At 39.1% G+C, this 23,173-nt stretch overlaps 1 protein-coding gene across 13 annotated transcripts in view; it reads right to left on the bottom strand.

Moving 5' to 3' along the window:
* The window catches only part of LOC117407190 (disabled homolog 1-like), a 164,666-nt gene that overhangs the window by 35,493 nt on the left and 106,000 nt on the right, over window positions 1-23,173 (bottom strand). For all 13 annotated transcript variants that reach the window (XM_059031487.1, XM_059031486.1, XM_059031489.1 and 10 more), the window contains exons 2-3: window positions 18,106-18,310; window positions 941-1,080 (exon numbers count right to left, since the gene is read on the bottom strand). In XM_059031487.1, coding sequence (XP_058887470.1) covers window positions 941-1,080; window positions 18,106-18,172 — 207 coding nt within the window. In that variant the 5' untranslated portion in view covers window positions 18,173-18,310. The remainder of the gene's footprint in view (window positions 1-940; window positions 1,081-18,105; window positions 18,311-23,173) is intronic.

The following is a 23,173-nucleotide window of genomic DNA, read 5'->3' as shown; positions in this document are numbered from 1 at the left end:
GTGGTTCTCAGTTCCCTTTGCTCCTGTATCGAGGACTGACATTTGTTTTTGTTTTTAGTTTTCTTTATTCAGAGTGCCCAATTATTTGATCCCCGATTTTTTGCCCAATTTAGAATGCCCAATTATTTTTCTCCTCACCACAGCAATTTCACCCACACACCTCAGGAAAACTGAAGGTACAGTAGGGGTCCTCCGATCCCAGAACCAAACCAGCTTCCTCTTCTACACCCAGGAACTCGAGAGCAGATGCCAGTGAGCAACCAGCCTCTGGAGGACAAAGACAAGGCCTGCAGGTGTACCTCCCTAACACTCCGGAGCGTCAGAGCCAATGCAACGCTCCCTCCAGAGTCCCCAGGGAAGACTTTGCACGCCAGGATGCAAACCGCCATTTGTTTTTGACTATGTGTCTGAGCTTCCTGATCCCAGAGATATCACACAGCTGCTGCTTTTATACTAGACCCTGGGCCAACAGAGTTTAAAGGTCAAAGTGTCATGTAACTGTGTTTAGTTTTACATTCAGGGTATGCACATTTCCAACAGATGTGCTAATGACTTTCAGGGGGAAAAAGGTGCACTTTGCAGATTAATGTTATAATAATGAGTAATAATGGGGGATACATCCAATATGTGCAAAATGCTTGACAAATAAATTCCCCAGTGTGTGAAAGCGGCAGATTTTAAAACACAGGGGGGTGTGGATTTACAGCACAAGACAACCAGACATCTTGTTCAAAAGAATAGTCAATACAAATAATTATAGAAGTAATAAGTGCAAAAGTTTGACAAGAGCCCGACAAGGCTAAAAGTCTTTGATCAAGTATGTTGTCTGTGAAAAGTTCAATAAGAAGCACTGATTATTTGTTGGTTAAATGTAGAGATAGATCTTGTTTGAAATCCACAGTCTGCACGTACATTATATTCCTAATGAAAACCCCCCTACCTTTAGCTTCATCATTGAATCCTGGCATAGCTTGTCTCCTCTTGCTGCTGTAACGTCATCAAGCCCGATCAGCTTAGCCTTGTACCGAATACCATCCCCCTTAAAGCGCTTGATCAGACCTGTCTCGCTCCGATCCTGACCTGGAAGATAAAGCAAGCAGAAAAGAACACTGTGACCTTGTCCAGTCTGCTATAATGAGTGTGCACCAACAATACCAAGATGCTGTTGCTTCCCGGTTTTTAACTACTTCCTGTAATCCTGCTGTAGTTGTAGCACAATATACAGCAGTACAGCTACAATTTTTTTTTTCAAGTACTAGTTTGATACGATCCAGTGACAAATAAACCGAGCACCTAGCTTATTGCAGGGTACTGAAATGATCTTATTCCCTGAGCAAATATGCAACCAAATGTCAGCATCTTTTCAGCACTGTCTCATTTGAAAAAACAGTGAACACTCACAACCTAATGTTTGCTGTTTCTAACATTGTTGCAAGCCCATCTCCCCAGCTCTCCTTCTGCAGAGCTGTTGTGAGCTCCATTGATGAGGCAAGGTTTCAAGAGTAATTATAGCCTGAGAAGAAAATTGTTTGGCGACACATTCCAGTTTGCCTTACATTCCTAATGGGGATACAATTGTTTTAGTATGGATAGCACACACCGTTGCACGGTTCAATACAAAATACCTTTGTACCTTGGAACAGCAGGCAGCTGACATGCTAAAACATGGACATTCTAAACTTCATTAAGCTTGCTTTTCCAATAAAGACCGCCAAAATGTGTTGTGCAGAAGACAATAGTTTAAAATGTTGAAATCACAGTGACTTTGGAGGTTATGAATAAGATGTGTTCCTTGTTAAAGAAACTGACCTTTTATAGTGGTCCTGACCCAGGCCTGAATCTCTAAAAATGATTTCCGTGTGATGGATGTTTAGCTCTCAGGTGAATGAAGCATGCATGGGCTGAGCCCAGTTCCTAATGGACAGGGGTCTGGAGCCCAGACAGAGGTGATAAGGACCCACACATGACTGTAATGTGACAGCTTCCACTCTACAGGGGTCGAGACACATGGGGGCGAAAGGGTTAATAGTACCTGTTATGGAGATTTTCCTTCCAGGTGGTGATAATAAAGTGAGAGAGATTGAAAATTGAGTCTATTTCATTGGAAGACATCAAAGAGGCCCCCTTTGCCATCAGCGTTCAAGAGCAATCTCTTTTGCTACTTCGGTCGTATCCATCATTATTTACTCTGGAAGTCATGATTGGCTCCAAATGGCCATTGACATGAATAGCATCTTATGATAAAGTGAAATTGATGAGCCTCTCACTGAAAGGGATACACGGCAATGCACATCCAGCCTATTTATTTGACCTGGCAAACCAAGAAGAAGGAGGCTTTTGAATGAACTACGGTCATTAACCCCTCTATTATAACGTAGCAGACCACTAACCTGTGATTGGACCTGCTGCATTAATTCAGTGTACTTCTGAAGCCTAGAATAAAGGGGGCCTCTTTGTTCGATAAAATATATGAGTTGAACTTGTTAGCAAGGAAAATACTATATAAAGGTAACATTTTATAGTGTCTAATTACTGTTTATATAGTAGCTAAGTAGTAAATACATTTATATTTACACATAATTACAATGCTATTAAGCATAGCAATTGTGAGATGGCAGAGAGGGGGTTAAAACCTCTCTGCAGAAAAAACATGTGCGGAATGCACATTTGTCTGGTTTAATTGTTTTGTTTAATTGTTTGTGTTAATTGTTTAATTGTTTTATTGATTGAACATTACCTGCACCTGGCTACTATTGAAAATTGGAGCCAGGTGCAGGGTTTAAAAGGAGAGCAGTCAGTCTGCTCTAGGCGGCTGCTGAAGAGGGTAGAAGCCTGACTGTGCTGGTGTGTGGGTACAGCCGTAATTTGGAGAAAAAAAAAAAGAAAAAGGTAGCGTGAAGCCTTTTTGTTTTGTGTGTGCTGTTCTGTTTGTTTTTTGTACAGGTAAACAGCTTAGCTGTCCTGTTTTAGTTTAGGTTCCTGTTTTGTTTTAGTTATTGCTCAAAGAGAGCTAGGTGTTTGTTTTGTTTATTTTGTTTTTGTGTTTATTAAAAATTGCGCAACTGCGCTTTAAAAATCCATTTCTGTGTGTTGGGTCAGTGTTTTTTAAAGGGGCAATGAACTGTGGTGAGTGTGATTCTTTTACACAATGTACTTAATGTGTAAATCATTTTGCATGTTCTAACCCTAACCCTAACCCTAACTCTAAACTTAACTCTAAACCTAACCTAAAATGCACAGTAATTAGAGACACTTAATGTAAAGTATTACCCACTTACACGTAAAGAAGTAGCTTGATCTACTATGAAACATTTCTGCTCATTGCAGTGCAGAAGCCTGACAATCATACAATGGTGATATATGCCTATGGCATCAGAGTCAGAACCCACGTTTTTATTGCAGCAACATGGAGTTTCAAAGTAATGTAATGCACAAACAGCCAATGTAATACCGCAAGCAACCACGAAAAAGCGGTCTACTGTTAATGTATCATGGTTTACTGACTGTCTGAGAAGCTGCCTTGCTTGTATAAGTGGATGATACACCAGAATGTTGTTTCTGTTGCATGAAGGGTTTTACTTCCAGTAGGAGGGTACAATGAAGTCGAAGCTCTTCTAACGTCTTAGTGTCCTTTTTGTGCTTACAGGCCACAGTGAATGGTTTCCATTGTGAGTCAGGGCAGGCAGATAATTACATCATCATTACAGTCAATAGTGGGCCTGGAGTTACTGATGCCTCCTGGGATAGAGATGCCAATGTCTATTGTGCAGCATCCAACCCACTGTCCTGCCCTCTGCCTTCATATCTATGTGATGGCCTGTACGCTGACATTCCTTTATTTATTTATTTTTATATATCTGTCTCCATCTTGCTGCTGTTTGACACCCTGTACTGTACTGTACAGTCATTTCTTCATTACCTCCTTGTGATAGCATGGGCATGTCTCAGACTCAGAACCACTGCCAACTACGCTGTCCTCCCACCCCAAAACCCATGTTGGATAATTACAGAAATCCAACAGTGAAATGAGGACACATGGCCCCACACCTGTCATGACAGAACAATGGAAGGCAGTGTAACATTACAAACGATTCAGCATGCCGGCTCGAGCACTGCGAGAGCCAGACACATTAAATCAGGTCACATCTGTGTCAGAGGGCCATTCTAAAAAAAGCAGCAGCATGCGAGGCAAGACGATATACTGCAGCGAGCTGCAGAAGACGATATACTGCAGCGAGCTGCAGAAGACGATATACTGCAGCGAGCTGCAGAAGACGATATACTGCAGCGAGCTGCAGAAGACGATATACTGCAGCGAGCTGCAGAAGACGATATACTGCAGCGAGCTGCAGAAGTGCAAGGCACTGGGAAAACGTGTTTCAGTGTATTATAATAAAGTAAAAATAAAATGAACGTTCAGTGTGGAGTCAGCCTTTAACAAAAGCATGATTATGTGTCAGGACCCTTTTAATGTCTATACTTTCAAACACTCAGTGATAGCAAAATACTACAAGATACTGTAGGGATCAACAAAGGCTAAACAAAGAACACCGGAGCCCAGCTGCAATTGCGGCAATATGTTTATCTACGCAACCAGCCTGGACGACCCAGGAACAATAACTTGATAAACTGGGGTGCATTTGGACCTTGCATATGTTCTGTTTTGGGATGAACATTATAACACATGCCAATAACTTTTAGATATTGTTAGGAAAACAGATTGTAAGCAGAGTTTACAAAGTTCAGCAGGTAACGAGGCATGTATTTCTTTTTCCTGTTTCTATATGTGGTTTAACACTCTGGGTGAATCGATACAAATAAGTGGAGAATCCGAGTGAAAGCAGCAGGAGTCTGCAGAGATCTGGACCCTGCTGTGATTTCTCATGCCGGCACTCACTAATGTTTAAGAAGTATCTGACTCAACCAGGTACTGTACATTACACCTGGAGGAGAGAGAGATATGGCTAGGTAAGCGCATGTGCCGATATGCTTCATTATAAGGTAAGGCTTGTTAGTTCTATAGCTTATGTCTGAGGTGCTGCAAGCAGTGATGAACCTGCTTTTAAGCTTTACCCTCAGGCACTAAATTTAGGTGTTATAAACTGCACTTAGTCATGGCGCGTTACCCTAGAGGCCCTGGTTCAGATTTTTGGAGACTATGGTGAGCATATGTAAGAGGCTGAACTGAATTTTTCTTTTTCTTTTTTTTTTTTTTGTCTGGAAGAAACGTGGATTCTGATAATATCGGTACATTTAGTATTTTGCCTCCAGCACCTACTGTAGGCAGACCTTAGGGACTAAGAAAGCTGAACCTGTTCCCCAGCAACAAGGGTAACTGTTGATCAGGTTTTATTGTCTTGTTTTGATAAGCTGCTTCAAGGAGAAGTCATGAATGTCCTTGTAAGGTTTAGAATATTTAACAACCTTCGAACAAGCTCAGCTGGTAAATCTTTAGCACAATTAGATTTTCATTTGTATGACATTTTAATACACTTCAATTTGAATTCAGGGGGACAAAGTCACACATATATATATATATATATATATATATATATATATATATATATATATATATATATATATATATATATACATGCCAGGGGTTTATGTACGCTGGATCATAACGGACCCCCAGGTCTCATACTATATGACATGAAGAGCTGTCGACATGGAGACTAATCAAAGCGCTTTTTAAAAAGTAATTGTGATGGGGTGCCAGCTCGCCCCTATAATTTGTGTTGTTATTATTGTTATTATTTTGTTGTTTTCATTATGTTTTATTAGAATTCTTGTTTGTTTTGGATTAGCAGGGAGGGGGTTAAATCCCTCCCATGTGAGAATGTGGCTGGAGCCTTAAGTGGTTAATTGTTAATTATTGGTTAATTGGGCTCCAGCCACAGACTATAAAAGGCATGTGAAACCCTTTGTTTGGGAGGGTGGTTTTGAGTGGTTTTGTTTGAAGAGACACAGAGTAAGTGGTGTCTGTAGAAATACTGGTTTAATTTGATTTATTTTGTTCCAGTGTTTTGTTTAAAACTTTTTGTTTAGTGTTTATAACTTGGCCCTCGTGCTTGTTTATTTGTGTTTTCTGGCAATTAAAGTATGTTTGTTTCACTGCATTTTCTGACTCTGAGTCTTCCCTCTGTGGCTATCCTGCCACATTAATGCTTTAGGTTTTACTAACAATATTTAAAATCTAATCTATAACAGAATAAAAGCACACTTTTTATTAAAGGCACATTAATGGTAATATTACAACAAACTATAAATTGCATATAGCCAAGGCAATCTGGGATGTTTCAATATCAAATAGAAAGTAAATAAAAGGATGTTTATAATGAAATCCAGCAAAAAAACAAGACTTCAGTCCAGATTTATAAGAAGCAAGTGTATCGGCATACCAGGTATGAATTAGATTGAAGTTCCATAGAAGAGAAGCTGAGTATTGTGGGATCTCAGAGTGCAGCTGGGTACACAGTGAGTCACAAAGTTCCTGACAGAAGGCGGCAAAAGGAACTCACAGCAAGCCAGTGCAAAGGTTTAAATACTGGAGTGCTTCTGTGTTGAAAACTGACAAGATAATTTTGTTTGTAATTTAATAAGGCAATGACACGTTTTCCGTTGACAAGGGCTACTCGTCATAAAAAAACTCAATCAAGTTCCTAATTAACTTCGAGCTGTCAGAAATAATAAGAGCTGACAGTCAAAATAATCCTTTTTTTTTTTCTCCCTGTCAGAAGAAAATAACAGTTAAAACAAATCCGGCCCTGCAGAAACTAACTGACAGGTCGTATTATGTAGCTCCGAGTACTCGACAATTCAAGCTGTTAGCACTGCAGATTAATCATTGCAATGCCGTGCACTCATTCATAACAGAATTCAAATGATTAACTCGCCTCATACTCCAATTGTGAAAATACAATGAAGATGATTGCAGGGTAAGGGATGGGCTACTTTATCTTTATGCAGTTTCACAGTTTCCTGGACTTTGCTTCAGCTCAATGCAGCATGCAGCTAAGCTGAGTTTTATGGCTTGGGAACAGGACCCAGGAAAACATTGTTGTTGTAATAAATCACAGGTTTCCCCAAGCAGTCTGAGTGGTAAGGAGGTAGTTGCTTGTTCAATATTCTTCCAGCTTCTATGATAAACACTAAGAATGTAGATGAGCTCAGTAAAGCAGCATATCCACCCAGTGGTTGTCACCTAAGATATTCTGAAGACTTACTGTACTGCTATACCTGCTAACCCTATGCATGTTACAAGTGAGTGGGTATTTCAGTAAATGCATTTCTTAAGGTTTCCACGCACCGGACGCAATGCGATTTGTCTTGTGATAAAATGGTACTTTCACGGAGACACTAACTTTCACAGCAGTGACGACAGGCGCGTGCGATGTGATAGTCGACTCTCCTCTGATTGTACCATCAGCTGGAAAAAATCACATGTATGATAGTCCTGTTATACAGCTAATACACATGTAGAATACATTATAGCTTTTCAGAGTAATTATTTCAGCAAAGGTAAATTAATCATACACACCAGTTATATCCAGTTCCCTGGAAATGGGCTGCCAAATGTTCTCCCTCATTGCCGTGTCTTTATCATTTTTGTGTTCTTTATTGTACAGCTCTGGGTATTTTGATGCTGCAGAATCATCTTTTCATCTGCCATTGTTCACTGAAGGCATGCAAGGGAAGCTGTTCCTCATTGGTCAGTTCCCTAGCTGCCACGGGACAACATCGCAAAAATAGACATCATTCCTATTTTTTTCAGTGCTTCAGTGTCACCCCTCGCATCCCAGGCAGTGTGAACATGTTTTATTTTTTTTTGTCATGGCACGGTGTGTCTTACGACACATTTGCTTGTCACATTGCGTCCGGTGTATAAAGGCCTTTAGGGTTATCCTGATTTAAGTTGTTTAATGGAAGTAATGGTGTTTTTGTTAGTAATTGCTTGTGTTTTACTCAACATAAAAGTGATTGAATAAACAATTAATTAATTAATTATTAATTAATTAATTATGCTACTATCATGTATTATGCACTTTCCACTGTATTTCATGTATTATGGATTTTTTGTTGTCACTGCATCTTGTAAAGCACTTTGTGATGGTGGTCCACTCTGAAAGGCGCTATATAAAATAAATATTGATTGGTTGATTGATTGATTACATATATTTAGATATCTGTCACTCTTAACCAGCAACTAAGCTTGCAGCAATGGATGAATGAGAACTGAATACAGACTGCAAATAGAGCTATTCTTATACATGAAACAATACAGAAACTGTTCTAATACGCCACTCTTTTTAAATAGTTAAAGTGCACAATGAAAGAAGCGCAGGGGCCTCTGGAGTAGAGACTGTCAGTCTGGATGTCCTTGTTTTCAGTTCAGTTTCGGTTCCTGAGCCTCAGGCCAAATAACATCAGCTCCTCATGCCTTGGGCTACCTAGCAATAAAATCTCAAGCAGTTCCAATGGAACTAAGACATGACATTTCATTTGGGTCTTCCTGACTTACTGTAATACCTAATACACTGGGAGCTCTGTGATATTGAATGTTTAACTCGTTTAGGCTCAGGGGAGGTCAGGACATTCTCTAGGCGACACACTTAAGTTCTGCTGTCCTGTCACTGTGACAAGCGTGCCTATGCTTCTGCAAAAGAGTTTTTTATTTATTTATGTATTTCTCTGCCTACATACTTTGGTTTAGGAGGTGATGATTAATGACTAGAGTCACTGCAAGCCGTGTGTGGTGTGTACGACTGCAATGTGTCGGATTTGAATTCAGTATACTGAGTGTGATTACAGCTGAGGGTACACCAAGCCATTTTTTCAGGAACAGTGGCTTGAAACCGGGAGACCTAGTTTGAGACAACTTTGCTGTATCAAACCCCATCTCTCTTGGTGTGCCATGCAGTGGCCTCAAGCCTAGTCTCCTGAAACCAAGTTCCAAGTCACAAAGTGGCTTTGTGTTCCCTCAGTTTAAGACTAGTCTACCTTTTATTTGAGCTAAGATTGATACATCCTTTTAATCTCAAATTGCTTTGAACCACTTTGTCCGAAGCCAAATGCTCTAAGAACATCCACGCCTCCAGAACAATCTACTCAAAATCAAATACCCCCCCAAACCTTTAACTTAATCATAACCATAAAGTTACTGTCAGATTGCAACATGCTCTATTCAGTCCTCCAGTGGGGAGGATTAAAATATTATTCTCAGTACAACAGCAGTTTGGATATTCCTGAAGCATTTACAGTAGTCACGAGCTTGTTGTGAATGTGTCCTACTCTACCTCTTTATTGAATCTTCAAAGTAGTTCTGAGAGGTGCATTGTGGGTTACATTTCAAAGTCAGCAGCTTTGTTTCTCTCCACAAATGAATCCTCCAGTAGGCCCGGTTACCTGCGTCTTATTAACTGCTTTGATGTATTGCTTATCAAGCTAATCTATATGAAGCAATCCTACGTGTTTCGCATCAGAAAAGTCTCTTAAATTACATTTTTGAAAACCAGGCCAGTTTGCTTGGTGTCAGCAGTTTTCCGGAGCTTCTTGCTCTGCGCAAAGTCATTTTCAAACAACCGTCTAACCTGGAGCCAGAGTTTACTGAGAAGGTGTTCCGCATACTTCCACTGCAGGTTTACAGGATTGATGATTATCATTATTTTTATAAATGTACAGCGTGGGAAAAAAAAGGAATTGTCCCTTTCATCCACAAACAAACAATGTATCAAAGCTAAAATGAATATGTTCTGCCTTCCTGGCCATTTGAGTAGGTAACAACATTTTTAAAAATCTAATCCTGGAAATAAATGTAGAACTATAACTCATTAGCCCTATAAATTGCCAGAGACAAATTAATCTGCAATTGCAAATCTAGCATCCTAAAACTGACAGAATATAAAATAGCATTTTATCTTTAAAATCACTGAACGCCTGACCAAAGCACAGCGTGCCCACTGGTGGTTTAAATGAGACATGTTATGAATGCTGGTAGGTGCCCTGTGCTTGATATTCTGGTGCCCTTAAGACAGACCCCTGTTGCGTCTCTTTTGGTGTTTGCTCTTGAAGCTCGTATCTCAGTCATCTCTATCCAGCCACACTGTAACGCACGAGGACAGCACTTTGTACTGGATCTGACTGCAGACTAACAGCATTGAAGTGAAACTGTATCAGCAGGAGAGTTTTGTTCTGTGACATCAAGGGTACACTTGAAGCACCGGGCGATGAGATTGAAGCTGTTGCCTAATACATTTCAAACTGCATTTAAGAATTAACGATGTGGAAATGCACACACACACACACACACACACAAAGACACACACACACAAACACATATATACAAGTTTTCGCTCAAAAGAGCCAAAGTTTCATTAATTTTAACATTTTAACAGTACCTTTGTCAAGGGAAAGTGTGGAGGTACTTATAGGCTTTTATGCTATGGTAACTATACTCACTATTTCTATTTAAATCTATTAATTTGTTTGTAATGTCATTTACGACATAGTTAATAATTATTATGATGTATATACATATATGATATACTGTATTTTTATCTATTTTCTAGACTGTATTTCTATCTGTTCAGCATACTGTCTACTAATTGATTCAGTAACTTTATTTTTCCAAGAGGGTCAGACTTTATCAAACAACCATATCAGAAGCTTCTACGACAGCATCTAAAAGTGTCTGTAAAAGTGTCAATACACACTAATAGATATGTTATCAGGATAACTTTGCACTTTGCTGTGCTTTGACCCTATTGCCAGCGACAGTGTATTGCGATTAGTGTGTTACGATTGAATTAAAACACTAATGACAGTAGAACATTGAGTTTAGTGACAATACTCCTGATTTATTGGTGGACAGATTATAAAGTAGGTAGCAACCGATGGGAATTACTTTTGACAGTAAATTAACAGTTTTTGAGTTCTGCTGCCAGCTCAAAGCAGACGGGCAGATTTACTAAGCTTTTGTTCCAGTGCTCCAGTGGAATAAAATAACTTTCAATTGGGTCTATTCAGTTGATCTTCTAAATGTCAGCAGCAGGTAATGGACCAGTCATTCGGATAGCCAACCTCTTCCTGCCCTCCATGCTATCTGTCTTCTGCAGCCCTTATTACCATAGCAGAAAAGTAAACTGGCTTTAGAACAAAATAATAATCCTTTTTTTTATTTAACTACCAATTCCCTTGCATATCCAACAGTGATAAGATAAAGGAGCGTGACACAGAATGACTCATAAAGCACAGCCGTGCAAAAACAATTGTGATGTAATACAGGCTTGCATTAATGCCATACAGATTGCATAGCTTTTAGTGTTGGCACCTTTACGCTGGGAGACAGTGTGTGACTGATGTCCCCAGCTGATGCACTTTTAAGACCCAGAATGGGAAATGTTTCTGAGAGTAGCAGGTGTAATAAGTCCTGTATTTTAACACAACAGGCTGGATAACAAACACTAAAAGATCAATGTTTGTTGACTGATTCATTTTTTGTTGTTGTATGGTTGCATGTTTGAAGTTATGCATGGAGTTTGGAATTCTGGCGTATTTACAAGATGTTCCTTGGCACAATAAAAGTCCCTATCTGGCTAGATATAACCCAGCTTGCTTTATCTGAGATGTATGCTTCCCATTCGATGCAGTAAAACAGATTTATTCAAATCAAGTAACTGAACCGTCAGCAGAAGGTATGAAATCCCATGTTGCATGGTCAAGCAGACAAGCAGATGGTTTTGTTCATAATACATCAATTAGTCATTCCACTAGGCCTGCTCAGGACCACAGTCTCATCACGCATTGAACTATATCAACTGCAAAATCGGAGTGCACACTGCACAGAACTTCGGGCCATGTAAAAGCTGCTCCGATTCAGTTTAGGTTCATGTTTTTTTTTTTTTTTTTACCTAAAGCAAAATCTGGAAAAGGATGCCTGCCCTATTTGGTCTGTAGTTCCATTTGTGTAGTTACAATGTAACAACACTATATTTACACATGTGGTTGTGTAGTTACATTGCAATTACTATGTTATCACACATCCAGTTACATATTATTATTTATTTCTTAGCAGACGCACATAGTAATTACAGTGTAGTTAGAGACACTTCATGTAAAGTGTTAAAAATAATATTACAGTGCCCTTCTTTAACATGAGGAACCATTCAATAATAATATCTTAAAAACTTTTCATTAACTTGATCGGTGAGATATGAGAAGCCTACATTTCTGTTACTACCCTGACACAGTTACTAATACTGCATTGATGTATAATTACAAGATAAAAACACATTGAATGTAATTACGCAATGATAGTTTATGCGACCCAAACTAAAGTAAGTGCCTGTAATGATTGCAAGTCCAGTTAGTTTATTAACCATGTTATTGATGTCACACACACACACACACACACACACACACACACACACACACACACACACACACACACACACACACTTCAGCTCTTCGTAGTTCAAAAGCAGCCCTTTTGTCTGGGAGTCTGCCTTTTAAACAAGCTTCTGAAGACGCCTCTGAATAAAAATGAACAAAGAAAAAAGTGTAAGACTTATTTCTCTCTGTTTGGTCGCGGCTCATTGCAGACTCTCAGATCTTTGCGCTTGTGAAGCAGGGCAATACATGGAAGCAAGACACAAAAGAGGGCAAAACTGTTCCAGCCATCTGCCGCTTACCAGGATGTTTGTGAGGAGCATTTACACACATTTTAAATCAAGGCTGGTAATTGCTGTGCTAGAGCTGTGCTTGGAACCCTCATACAAAACGAGGACAGCCTAATCATGATACCAATTAAAGAATTAGTGAACACCACGCAGTAGTAAATACAATTAGAGATGTCTGATTAACTGTCATCAATAAATACAACAGAGTGAATACATGAAAACAACATGTTTGCTAAATAAAACAATGAGCAACAAGTAAGTAGGTTGCAACACTTCCAGTTGTAGTGTTTTGGGTGATAATGAAAAGGATTAAAAGGTGCAACCGTGGCGAGTAAAACTGGATTAATAGGAAAAGCGTCTATCTCTGCTTGCCAGCAGTGTAAAATAAAATAAATAATAAAAAGCTTATTTCTTAGTTGACACTGGAAATGGACCATGACTTTCTAATTACATTTTGAGTGCCAACCATTTTTACAAGCCCTGGATTTCTGAGCCTTCTGCAATTCTAACGATTATGTAACAGATTCTAAAAAAAAAAAAACGAGAGGGAGTAATTTATTTATTTATTTGCTTTCCCCGGCACAGATATTCTCTTCTGTTGAGGTTAAATAGCTGGCTCCATTAGCACTCCAGGCAGAGACATTTATGCACCATGCCTAAGCTGCCACAACATTTAACTGGTAAAGGGACACATTTGCTTAACAAATAACCATTAGTGAGCAGCACACAGTCCTTTAAACTTAACACACGAACCATATTTTTTTTTTTTTGCTTGGGTTTGGTTAAAAAAAAAAAACAGCAGAAATTTCAAGCATTCTGGAAAAAAAGGTAAGAGGGTCGCCATGGAAACCGGAGTTATCGATCAGTCAAAAATCCAATCAAGACGCTGAAAAGACCTTAATGGCAACATTGTATTCAGTTTGGAGCAGGGTATATGAAATATCAAACAACACAGACACCAGTATATCTCTGCAATGCCAGCTCTGTAAATCATTTAGTTTCCATCACCTGATCCACTGAAACACCAATTTCATGTTAATTGTTTATGGACTTTGGTGTCTTTGCTCTCATTTCCATGGCTCTCCACAGTGCTCATGCATTTATACAATCAAACTTTAATGACATCCTCTCCATGTCATCTCCAAGAACTGTGAAACTTAAAAAACACTGCAGAGTGCCGACCTAATTAAAAGCCAAGTATAGATACCTGACATATCACTGGAAGGTTATGAATTTTAAGGAGCCCTGATAGAATAAACCACTTAATCCAACATTCTAAAAGCACTATACCTTCCTAACAGACAAGAGAATCTAAATAGCGGTTTGGAAAGCTTTTAAAACTAAGGCCAGATATCCATCTGCACCACAAAACCAGCCAAACTCAATCTCATCTCATTCCAAATCAGACTGGTTATATCTGCAGTTTACAATCTACAATTTAACCAGCAACTTACTGGACGTTACACAAAAGTCACAGATGATCCGCATAATTGCTATCTCAATTGCATCAGAGATTTAAAACATGCCTTATGTGTCCTTCATTGAACGTTCATTAGGTAACATCTACCATCAGCACGATTTGGAGAGACTGAGTTCTGCCAGCTCGCAATCCAAACTGGGTCTGGGAGCGAGTCCCAATTGAAATCAATTTGATCGTGAAGTGATGCTGAAGAAAAGTTAACAAGTCTGATTTCAAGATGCATTTCAAGTCAATTCCGCTGGCAGATGAAAATGCAGTGTAAGAATCCTGGGATACAGCAATCACTCCACAGCTCTGAGAAAATACATCTTTCATTCCATGTAAAGATTGTCTTCAAGCACCGTCTTCATGCTCTTCTGGTTCGCACAACACTCCTAACTTGATATTAGAATCACAGGTAAAACAGAACTATCGTCGTTCTGGAACACAAAGCCATTTTGCTTTCATGTAATATTAATAAAGTAAGAGTTTTACACCTCAGTGGCTCTTATTTACTATGTGTGGTTCAGTGACACAGTTCAATATGATTACAGCACAGGCTGACAGGATCATGAAGGAACCTGTCACCCCAGGGCTTTAATACACTTTCAATATGTTCACAAATAGAAATGCAGTGACTGGGGGGATAGGGTATTGTTTAAGCAGCAGGCACCACCCTCACTTCCAGACCAAACACTCCCATGCACCCCAAGCTCCTCCATCCCTTAGAAAAGTTTACCATTCAGTAGCAAAGGCATGGCAAATTGCAAAGCATAGTGAAAGCATGGCAATGGTAAAGAATTATAAATCATATTGAAAACCATGGCGTGGGAAAACTGCAAAATTACAGTGAAAGTTTGCCATAGTAACCTTTTATTCAGGATGCTACAGGACCATTTCTAAGGGTATTGGGAATCTCTCAAGTACCTTTAGAGTACTGTAGCTTTTATTAATAACCATATGGAACATGTAGCTAATGTATTCACCGGTGAGTGAGGGGGAGTTTCCAGAGCTTTGATTTGGCCCATGGAGCAGTCCTTCAGTCTTTAAAGAATGTCTTTTCAAAGTCTGTTTTTATAAATAAAATACAGTTTCATCTTCATAAAACTGTTCTCTAACAACAGTCTACGTAAGTTTCATTGATATCAAACTTGATATTATGAATACAAAATAAAAAAAAATGACTAGTCCCCACTGTACTTTATGTTAAAGGGTGTATTCTTAAAGTCTTTTTTGTTGAATTAAAAATGTTTTACCTTAGAGTAACGTTAAAAACAAATGCTTGAAAATGTATAAAATAAATTCCATTTAAGACCGCAAGTTTTGGTAATGCAGTTTGAATGGATTTTTATCACTTTCTTCCTTTTTTTAATACTGCTCCCACCCCCTCTCTCTGCGGAAGCACTTCAGAGATAATCACGGTGACAGAACTACAAAGAGCTGTCAAGTGCCATGTCTGTGGGCAGCCCTGGTGCTGTCAAAAGCCTTGAACAGGGCTTTGGAGGTGGGCAATGTCTTCAGTTTCAGTTATAACTGGTAATGTCAAAACATGACAATCTGCCTTTTAGTGACTGACCTGGGCGTCCATGTCTGTTTTTGTCATTCGAACGACAGCACTGTAAATAAGGGGGGTGGGGATCTTAAAGTCATTGTAGCTAACAAAATAACTCCATAAATCTTAACCATTTCTCAGTTTGCTTTCCCTCCAGGAAGTCTGTTACAGCAGTGTCTTCTGGGTCAAAGCATGTTACTGGCAGCAAAGCATGTCAGTCATTTTGGGAAGCAGCTGATTAGTTATTAACAGGAAAGAAGCCAGTGGAGGGGTGGGGACAATTTCCCCCTCCCTCCAAGTGAAATGACCCAGGAAGTACAAGACAGTCATAAAGCATGGCTTGCATACAGAGATGCCGTTACCCTAGTGAAGTACCAGATATCATGTTTTAAACAACAACACATGTTTCCCTTTCAAAGGTCCACATTTGAGACCTATATAATACATGGATGTGAATCCATTGAAGGAACTATTTTTTCAGCTACAAATTACAACAACCCTTTAAATCATTACACTGGTCATTAAATCATTAAATCCTGGTATATGGAACACAAAACAAGATTCAATAGACCAGCTAAGTTTAAAAAAAAAAAAAAAAGAAAAATACCATTGGTAGGTAATACAGGATAATAATACTAGTTTATATAAAAGGGGAATGCTGTCTAAAGTTATTTAAAAAAAAATACAATAATTTAAGCCGTGCAGGTTTGCTCTGCTATATAATCCTTCTATTCTGTAGCTCTAGTAACTGCACTATACAATCTCGAATACTGTACTTTGTGGAATGCTTTATCATGAAACGATTGCCACTTCTGTTAATAAGTGAAAGGAAGGCGGTTGGGATCCTTTTTGCACTCTGATGAGTGGCTTTCATGCTGTAACATGCACATCCAGTCCTTTGCAAATAATTTTTAGCTCTAGCTGAATGACTCAAGAAGCCCATTTTGAGCAAATCGTAAGCTCCTTAGTGCACCGAGACTGGTCTTAAAGACTGTATTTGGTGAAAACAGAAGGGAATATATTTTCGGTGAGATCTGAACCGAGGTCAGGTTAAAGCTTGTGTTTGTGAAGATGAAAGAGAAAGTCTATTATGAAGCTTTGTGTGCAGAAGTGATTCTGGAAGAGTAAATATAAGTGTGTTTGTCACAGCAGCAAGACCAGGGCAAGGATCAGAACAGCTTTGTTAGCTACCTTTGATGCTTGGTGTAAGTTAAACAGTGGCTATGTGTGGCTATGTTGTTCACTTACAATGAGGTACGAAGGGGGTTGAAATCATGTACAGAAGAGGAAAGCTTGATACAAGGCTTCTATCTTTCCTTCTGACTCTTGACCCAGCAAACCACGGAGGTGACATCTCAGACAAATAAAATAATGAATGGGCCCTGTTCACAAACAGTTATTGAAAAAAAAAAAGTGTTATATAAAATGCAGTTTGACACAGATGAAATGGTTTTAGACTGCTGTCGCCTTATGTAACTACAGTCTAGAAACATTTCACCAAAACAACATTTATTCCATCAGAAAATGCTCCATGAATATCAAACTTTTTTGCAGAAAAATGACCTGCGAGCTCATGTTCATGTCCAATTTATTGCTAAATGATGGTTTCTCGATGACTGTTTACACTATTTACACTGTGCAGTCTACTTAATTCAGCACCTAACACTTCAGTGTAGGCTTTCTGTTTGTTTACATTGCATAGCAGTAGTTTTAGCATCAAACTCTCTCCTTGCAGCCTTTTCGCCACTCTGTGACGATGTAATATGAACCCAGGACAGCTCAACGGATCCACCACAATACCATCCTGCCTACAATCTTTGTGCATTCATGCCACATCCTAAAGCTTTGCGGGTGGATGGAATGAAACACAGATCTTCATGGCTGGATTTGAAACCAGGTTTCACAGCCTCCCACTAAACCACCTCCCACTGCACCCACAAATCGATTGTACAGTACAAGCAGAGCTGTACCAAGAGACATACTGGTAATACTTTACATTAAGTGTCTCTAATTACTGTGCATTTGCTTAACATTTACTTAGTAAATGTGTGCTTACACAATTGCCATGTTAATATGCATAGCTACAATGTACTTAATGTGTAATTCTTTTTGCACAATTGTATCAAAAAAGGGTTAGGGTTAGGTTTTGAGTTAGGGTTAGGGTTCTATAATGTAAAAGGATTTACACAATAAGTACATTGTAACTATGCATAATATAACATTGTAATTATGTGAAAGTACACACGCATTTACTAAGTAACTACTGTGTAAATACACAGAGACACTTAATGAAAAGTGTCACTGACATACCTGCACTTGTATTCATATTCAGTTCAGGTCAGCCGCTGCGTTTGTCTTGGGCGGCAGACAGCTCCTGTAAACCAATGAGCGAGTGGAGCAACCCCCAGCGGCCTTACCTTTCTTCTTGGACTCCTTTCTCGTGCTGGTTTTAACAGCTGGCTGGAGTTCCGTCTCTGTTGACATCCTATTAAATCCTTATTCCTCTTCAAACAGATCCAATAACACACACAGGCTCATTTAGAACTGCTCTCCAACAGACTGCGAATCAGTCCCTCAGATACTCTAGCCCAGACAGAGCATCTCAGTCACTCTCTTTGAGTGCTACATGAAAAAAGAAAGAGAGACAATACAATGTTAAAAAAGCCTCCGAACATTTCTTTTGTGGAAGGGGGGGAGGGGGTGAGGTTAGTTTCCTACATTTATTTTATTTGAACCTCCTTATAAACCTGCTTTAACTAAGTACACAAAGGTCCTCCTTAAACATAATGAATACAAATGCAGGAACAGAAAACCCAATACTAGACGCGTATCTTCACAGGCTGCTTTGCAGAGGCACCAGGAGGTACAATTGCAATTTATTTTTTTTTAGTTACCAAAACCTTTATTCTTGCTGCCTTCATTGACATACATTAGACTACAGACAGTCAGGGCAAACTGCAGTGTAGTCAGGGCAAACCGATACTCTGCTACATGATTTAAAATGTGCATTAATGAATGTAAAATGAATTTGTGTACATATTGCACCTTAATAGTTAGGAAAGCGTTTGAGGTCCAGGTACTCATGTACATACTTTGCATGTACTGATTGACACAGGGTTGCACACGAATGCCTGCAAGGTATTCACAAACCATCACACCTCTGTACCCCAACCAGCCCCCCTGGAAAAGTCTTTCAGGTCTGTTGCCCTCTTTGATGTGCTAATTACTCTCACTTGAAATTTACATAATATTCAATTCCAGTTGATTTATGGGTTCAAACAACATTGGACCTGATAAATAATGAAAGGAGTGCAGAATATGAATAATATCTGCATAGATCATAATTTCGATTTATAACATCACAACTAATAGAGTTAATAAATCACTTGCTAGGTTAGGTTCTTCAGTACTGCAAACAGTATATATACTTGACAGTATTTTTCTTTTACATGTATTGATGCAGATAAGCTAAGCCCAGCATTAGAAAACAGCAGAAAAACAATTCATTTACAAAAATGATTACATTTACCATTTCAAGACGCAATATTACATATATTATAGGCTCCCCATGCTTGCAAATGAGGTTAAAAAACAACAACAATAACAAACGTTTAAACCAAATGCATTAAGATCTTGCAAGGACTTCTGGACTGCCAGAACCAGTTTTCTAATACAAGTCCTGTGTCTATTAAGCCTGCAATCCCTGTCATTGGTGTTCAGCAGGCAGTAAGGTGACAGGTCTTTTCACTGTAAACCATCCCTTAATAGTTTCTTTTCATATCGTCTTGGTAAATAAGCCTATCTAGTCATGACAGGGCCCATTTCTGTCAGTGACAACCCTCAGTATGATGCTCTTTTAAACAGAGGAGGGGGAGTCTTGAATATGATAAAACTCTGGAGTGGACCACACACCCACACACACCCACACACACCCACCCACACACACACACACACACACACACACACACACACACACACACACACACACACACTAGCTGATTGCTCAATGAAAGCAGAAACACAGTATTTTTTAAACTAGGCTAACCTGTCCTATGGGAGAAGCCATACTTTCTGCATAAAAGTTGTGCCTTGAACCACCTATTTAAATGTTCACACTGTTTGGAAACATACCAGTTTTCACTTGCAGCTTAATGTTTTAGGAGGAATTAGTTAATGGTATTTCACCTTGGCTAGACACACACAAATTACTGTTCTACAATAAAAAGGTGACAGATGCACAACCCACTTATTAAAACTCTTCTGTGTTTAAATTTACAATATCCAGAAATGTATTTTTGGATAATAGCATCAATGAAGAAGAAAAGCCCTCAAATACATTCTTCTATTGTTTTTTTTTGTTTTGATATCACTTACTGTACTGCACATGCAGAAAAAACAAGCAGTGGACTGCATATCGGTGAGCACACAGACAACAAGCAGTTTATTCAGAATAAATCATTTTTTATTAGCTGTGTGGCAGTGTCAGGATTACTTGGAAGCATGCATATTATGGACATCATTAGCATGGTGCTCTCAGAATAAGCCATCCTACAAATGCAGGATGTTCAAAGTAGGCCGATGAGTGCTGAGCAGCTGGTTTCTAGTTTCAGTAGCAATTCTGTGTTTTACAAGACTTTAGAATAAAAGAAGGCTCACTCACAGATACTTCCAATCAAAATACACAGTTCAGTAGAACTCACACATTCCATACCCCCTGCTGTAAGGCTGGTAATTATACAATCTTTTATATGGCAGGGTTGGACAGTATCATCGATAACCTCAAAACGTTAAAACTATGCTGAAGGCAGAACATGCTGAAAAGTTTGCCCACTTAACTACGACAGTTTCTTGTAGTTTTACCTCAGGGTCAAGCAAAACCATGCCTCTCCCAGTCCATTCTGTTGAAAGACGTTGATCGAACAGGGTCCTTAATAATGCAACAGATTTTCAACAGGGTCAATTCAGTCATAAAGAACTGGATGAAACAGAGTCCTGAAGTCTATGCATTTTGTATCAAACTGTATATAGTAAAGAAAGCATTAAAAGCAAAAATCAAAGTTTTGAAATATGACCATTTTACGTTTTAATATCGGAACATAAAACAGCATCAAACAACAGCCAGCTTTGTAGCTAATGTATTCTATTAAGTACCAGTGCATGTGAATTTAGCCTGCACCTGTTCTTCAAATCAGCGTTATCTAGGTCACAACGGCACTCAATCTGTTCTTTGACTGTCTTGTCTAATTTAGGTCAGAGTTAATACACACCATTCATTCCGCCAAGTACTGCAAGATTTTCAAAATGCAATGCATCACAAACAAGTTATAATAACTTCACTCATTGTCTCAGTTTAATCATCCCAGTTTTAACCACTACATAAGGAAAACTCATGGAAAGTGTTTGACAATCAGAACAAGAGTGACAGACCAATTGCTCTGAACAGAGACAGGGCGTGTAACTTGGAAAGCAGGACTTGGCACAGTGACTACTCCCACACTGGGATGGAACAGGAGGTTAGACTATCTTTAAGCAGGCTTGTTTGACTTTTGTGACAAGAAATTAATATGGCTATTGATTAAAAAGCTGAAACAGGGTAGAGCTGGCTGCCAACTGTGTCTGGAGGGAACGGGCCTCTGTTCTCATTGTGGGGACTTCTCCTTCCTGGACAATTGTCAGGTCATAGATTCCTGCAAGTGTTTTACACCTTACCAGGTAGTATAGAGGGCTTGAATAATTTGTTTTAAGGTGTGATGCATGTTGCTTATCAAGGTGGCTCTACAGCCTTTTGATGGTTTTATGACAGTTTTTTTATTTTTTATTTGAATTATTGTTATGGATATTTTTTTTGTCTAGCCCCTGGCTGTATCAAAGCATGTTTGTGCAACCTGTCCAGCTGGCAGTTAGTAAAACAGTACAAAGGAAAACAGGCTGGTTTATGATCTTTTTATTTTAGCAGTCCTGAGATTTGGGTCTTAGTGCTGGAAAGCCAAAGCTTAGATGTTGTAGAGGAATGAGAGCTGGCACAGGGCACCTGGATTTGCAGTCTTAGAACGGGTTCATGAAATCGCAACTGTTGCCCAGCTGCAGTAGGGCTGAGAGGTCCTGTGGTTGTGATGTAAATGAGCCTGTGCAATCCTAGCTGTGGTTATTGCAGTACACACACATATAAGAACATAACATAAGAAAGGTTACAAACGAGAGGAGGCCATTCGGCGCATCTTGCTCGTTTGATCCCAGAATCTCATCAAGCAGCTTCTTGAAGGATCCCTGGGTCCCAGCTTCAACAACATTACTGGGGAGTTGGTTCCAGGCTCCCACAATTCTCTGTGTAAAAAAGTGAGTCCTGTTTTCTGTTTTGAATGCCCCTTTATCTAATCTCCATTTGTGACCCCTGGTCCTTGTTTCTTTTTTTCAGGTCAAAAAAGTCCCCTGGGTCGACATTGTGAATACCTTTTAGAATTTTGAATGCTTGAATCAGATCACTGCGTGGTCTTCTTTGTTCAAGACTGAATAGATTAAATTCTGTCTGCAGGCTAAAAGAATTGATCTAACACATGTACTTGCACATGAGTTTACATGAAAATTACATTATAAATGCCAACAACAAAATAGGTTAATGCATAGAAATTACAAAAAGGCGTGAGCACCTGTATACAATGTATCTATCATACTTCAAATATGTAGTGGCATGGTACTAATTGAGAATTTGAAATCTGTAATCTGAAATCTCTCTCTTGTGTTGCAAAGCAGTGCTCTTTAATCAGATGGAGACATTTTTATGTAAAGTCTGGGGTTCTGGCAGTTAAACCATTGTATGCCTGTCAAGCGCTTGCTTTACAATGCTTTTCATCCTGAGGATGGGTACTGCAATTCCACAGTCAGTGCCTGCTGTGGCTCTCCCTGACAGTACTGATAAGTGCAGGTTCCGTTCCCAATGACTAATGCAGATCAGCAAGAGACAAAGACAGCACCAAAGCAATTAAAATAAACTCTTGTTAGCCACAAAATATGAAGAGTTGCATAGTATTTGTATTCAGCTAAACCTATTCCAGGCCAGTAAACTATGGCTTATTTGAGGTTTATTAGGCAGGATTCTGTTTTCATTAGCCGTGGGAAGCGCATCCTTAAATGACTTTGACACAAGGTTTCACTTCAACACATTTTTTAATAGGCAACTATTGACATCCCTCCCTTGATCTTGAACAACTTAAGTGCAATATCTAGAGGCAAAAAGAGCAGCAGAAACAAGAGCTACACGCAGTAACCCTTTCAGTACCAGCACTGTACAGGGCTAAATCAACTTTCTTAAAATGTAATGCCATTCCTATCAACCCCTGAGACAAACATCTATTTACAGCGTTATTACAAATCATTACTTGCTGCTTCATGGATCAAGGGAAAATAAAGAGAGGTTTCACAAAAATAGCAATGAAGGTATTTGCATAACTTAAAACAAATACAACCCACAAAATGAAAAACTGTCAA

This window comes from Acipenser ruthenus, chromosome 10 (assembly GCF_902713425.1).
Source record: "Acipenser ruthenus chromosome 10, fAciRut3.2 maternal haplotype, whole genome shotgun sequence".
NCBI classification, from domain to species: domain Eukaryota; kingdom Metazoa; phylum Chordata; class Actinopteri; order Acipenseriformes; family Acipenseridae; genus Acipenser; species Acipenser ruthenus.
Note: the sequence above shows the minus strand (reverse complement) of the source record. Positions and strands in the feature narration are given on the sequence as shown.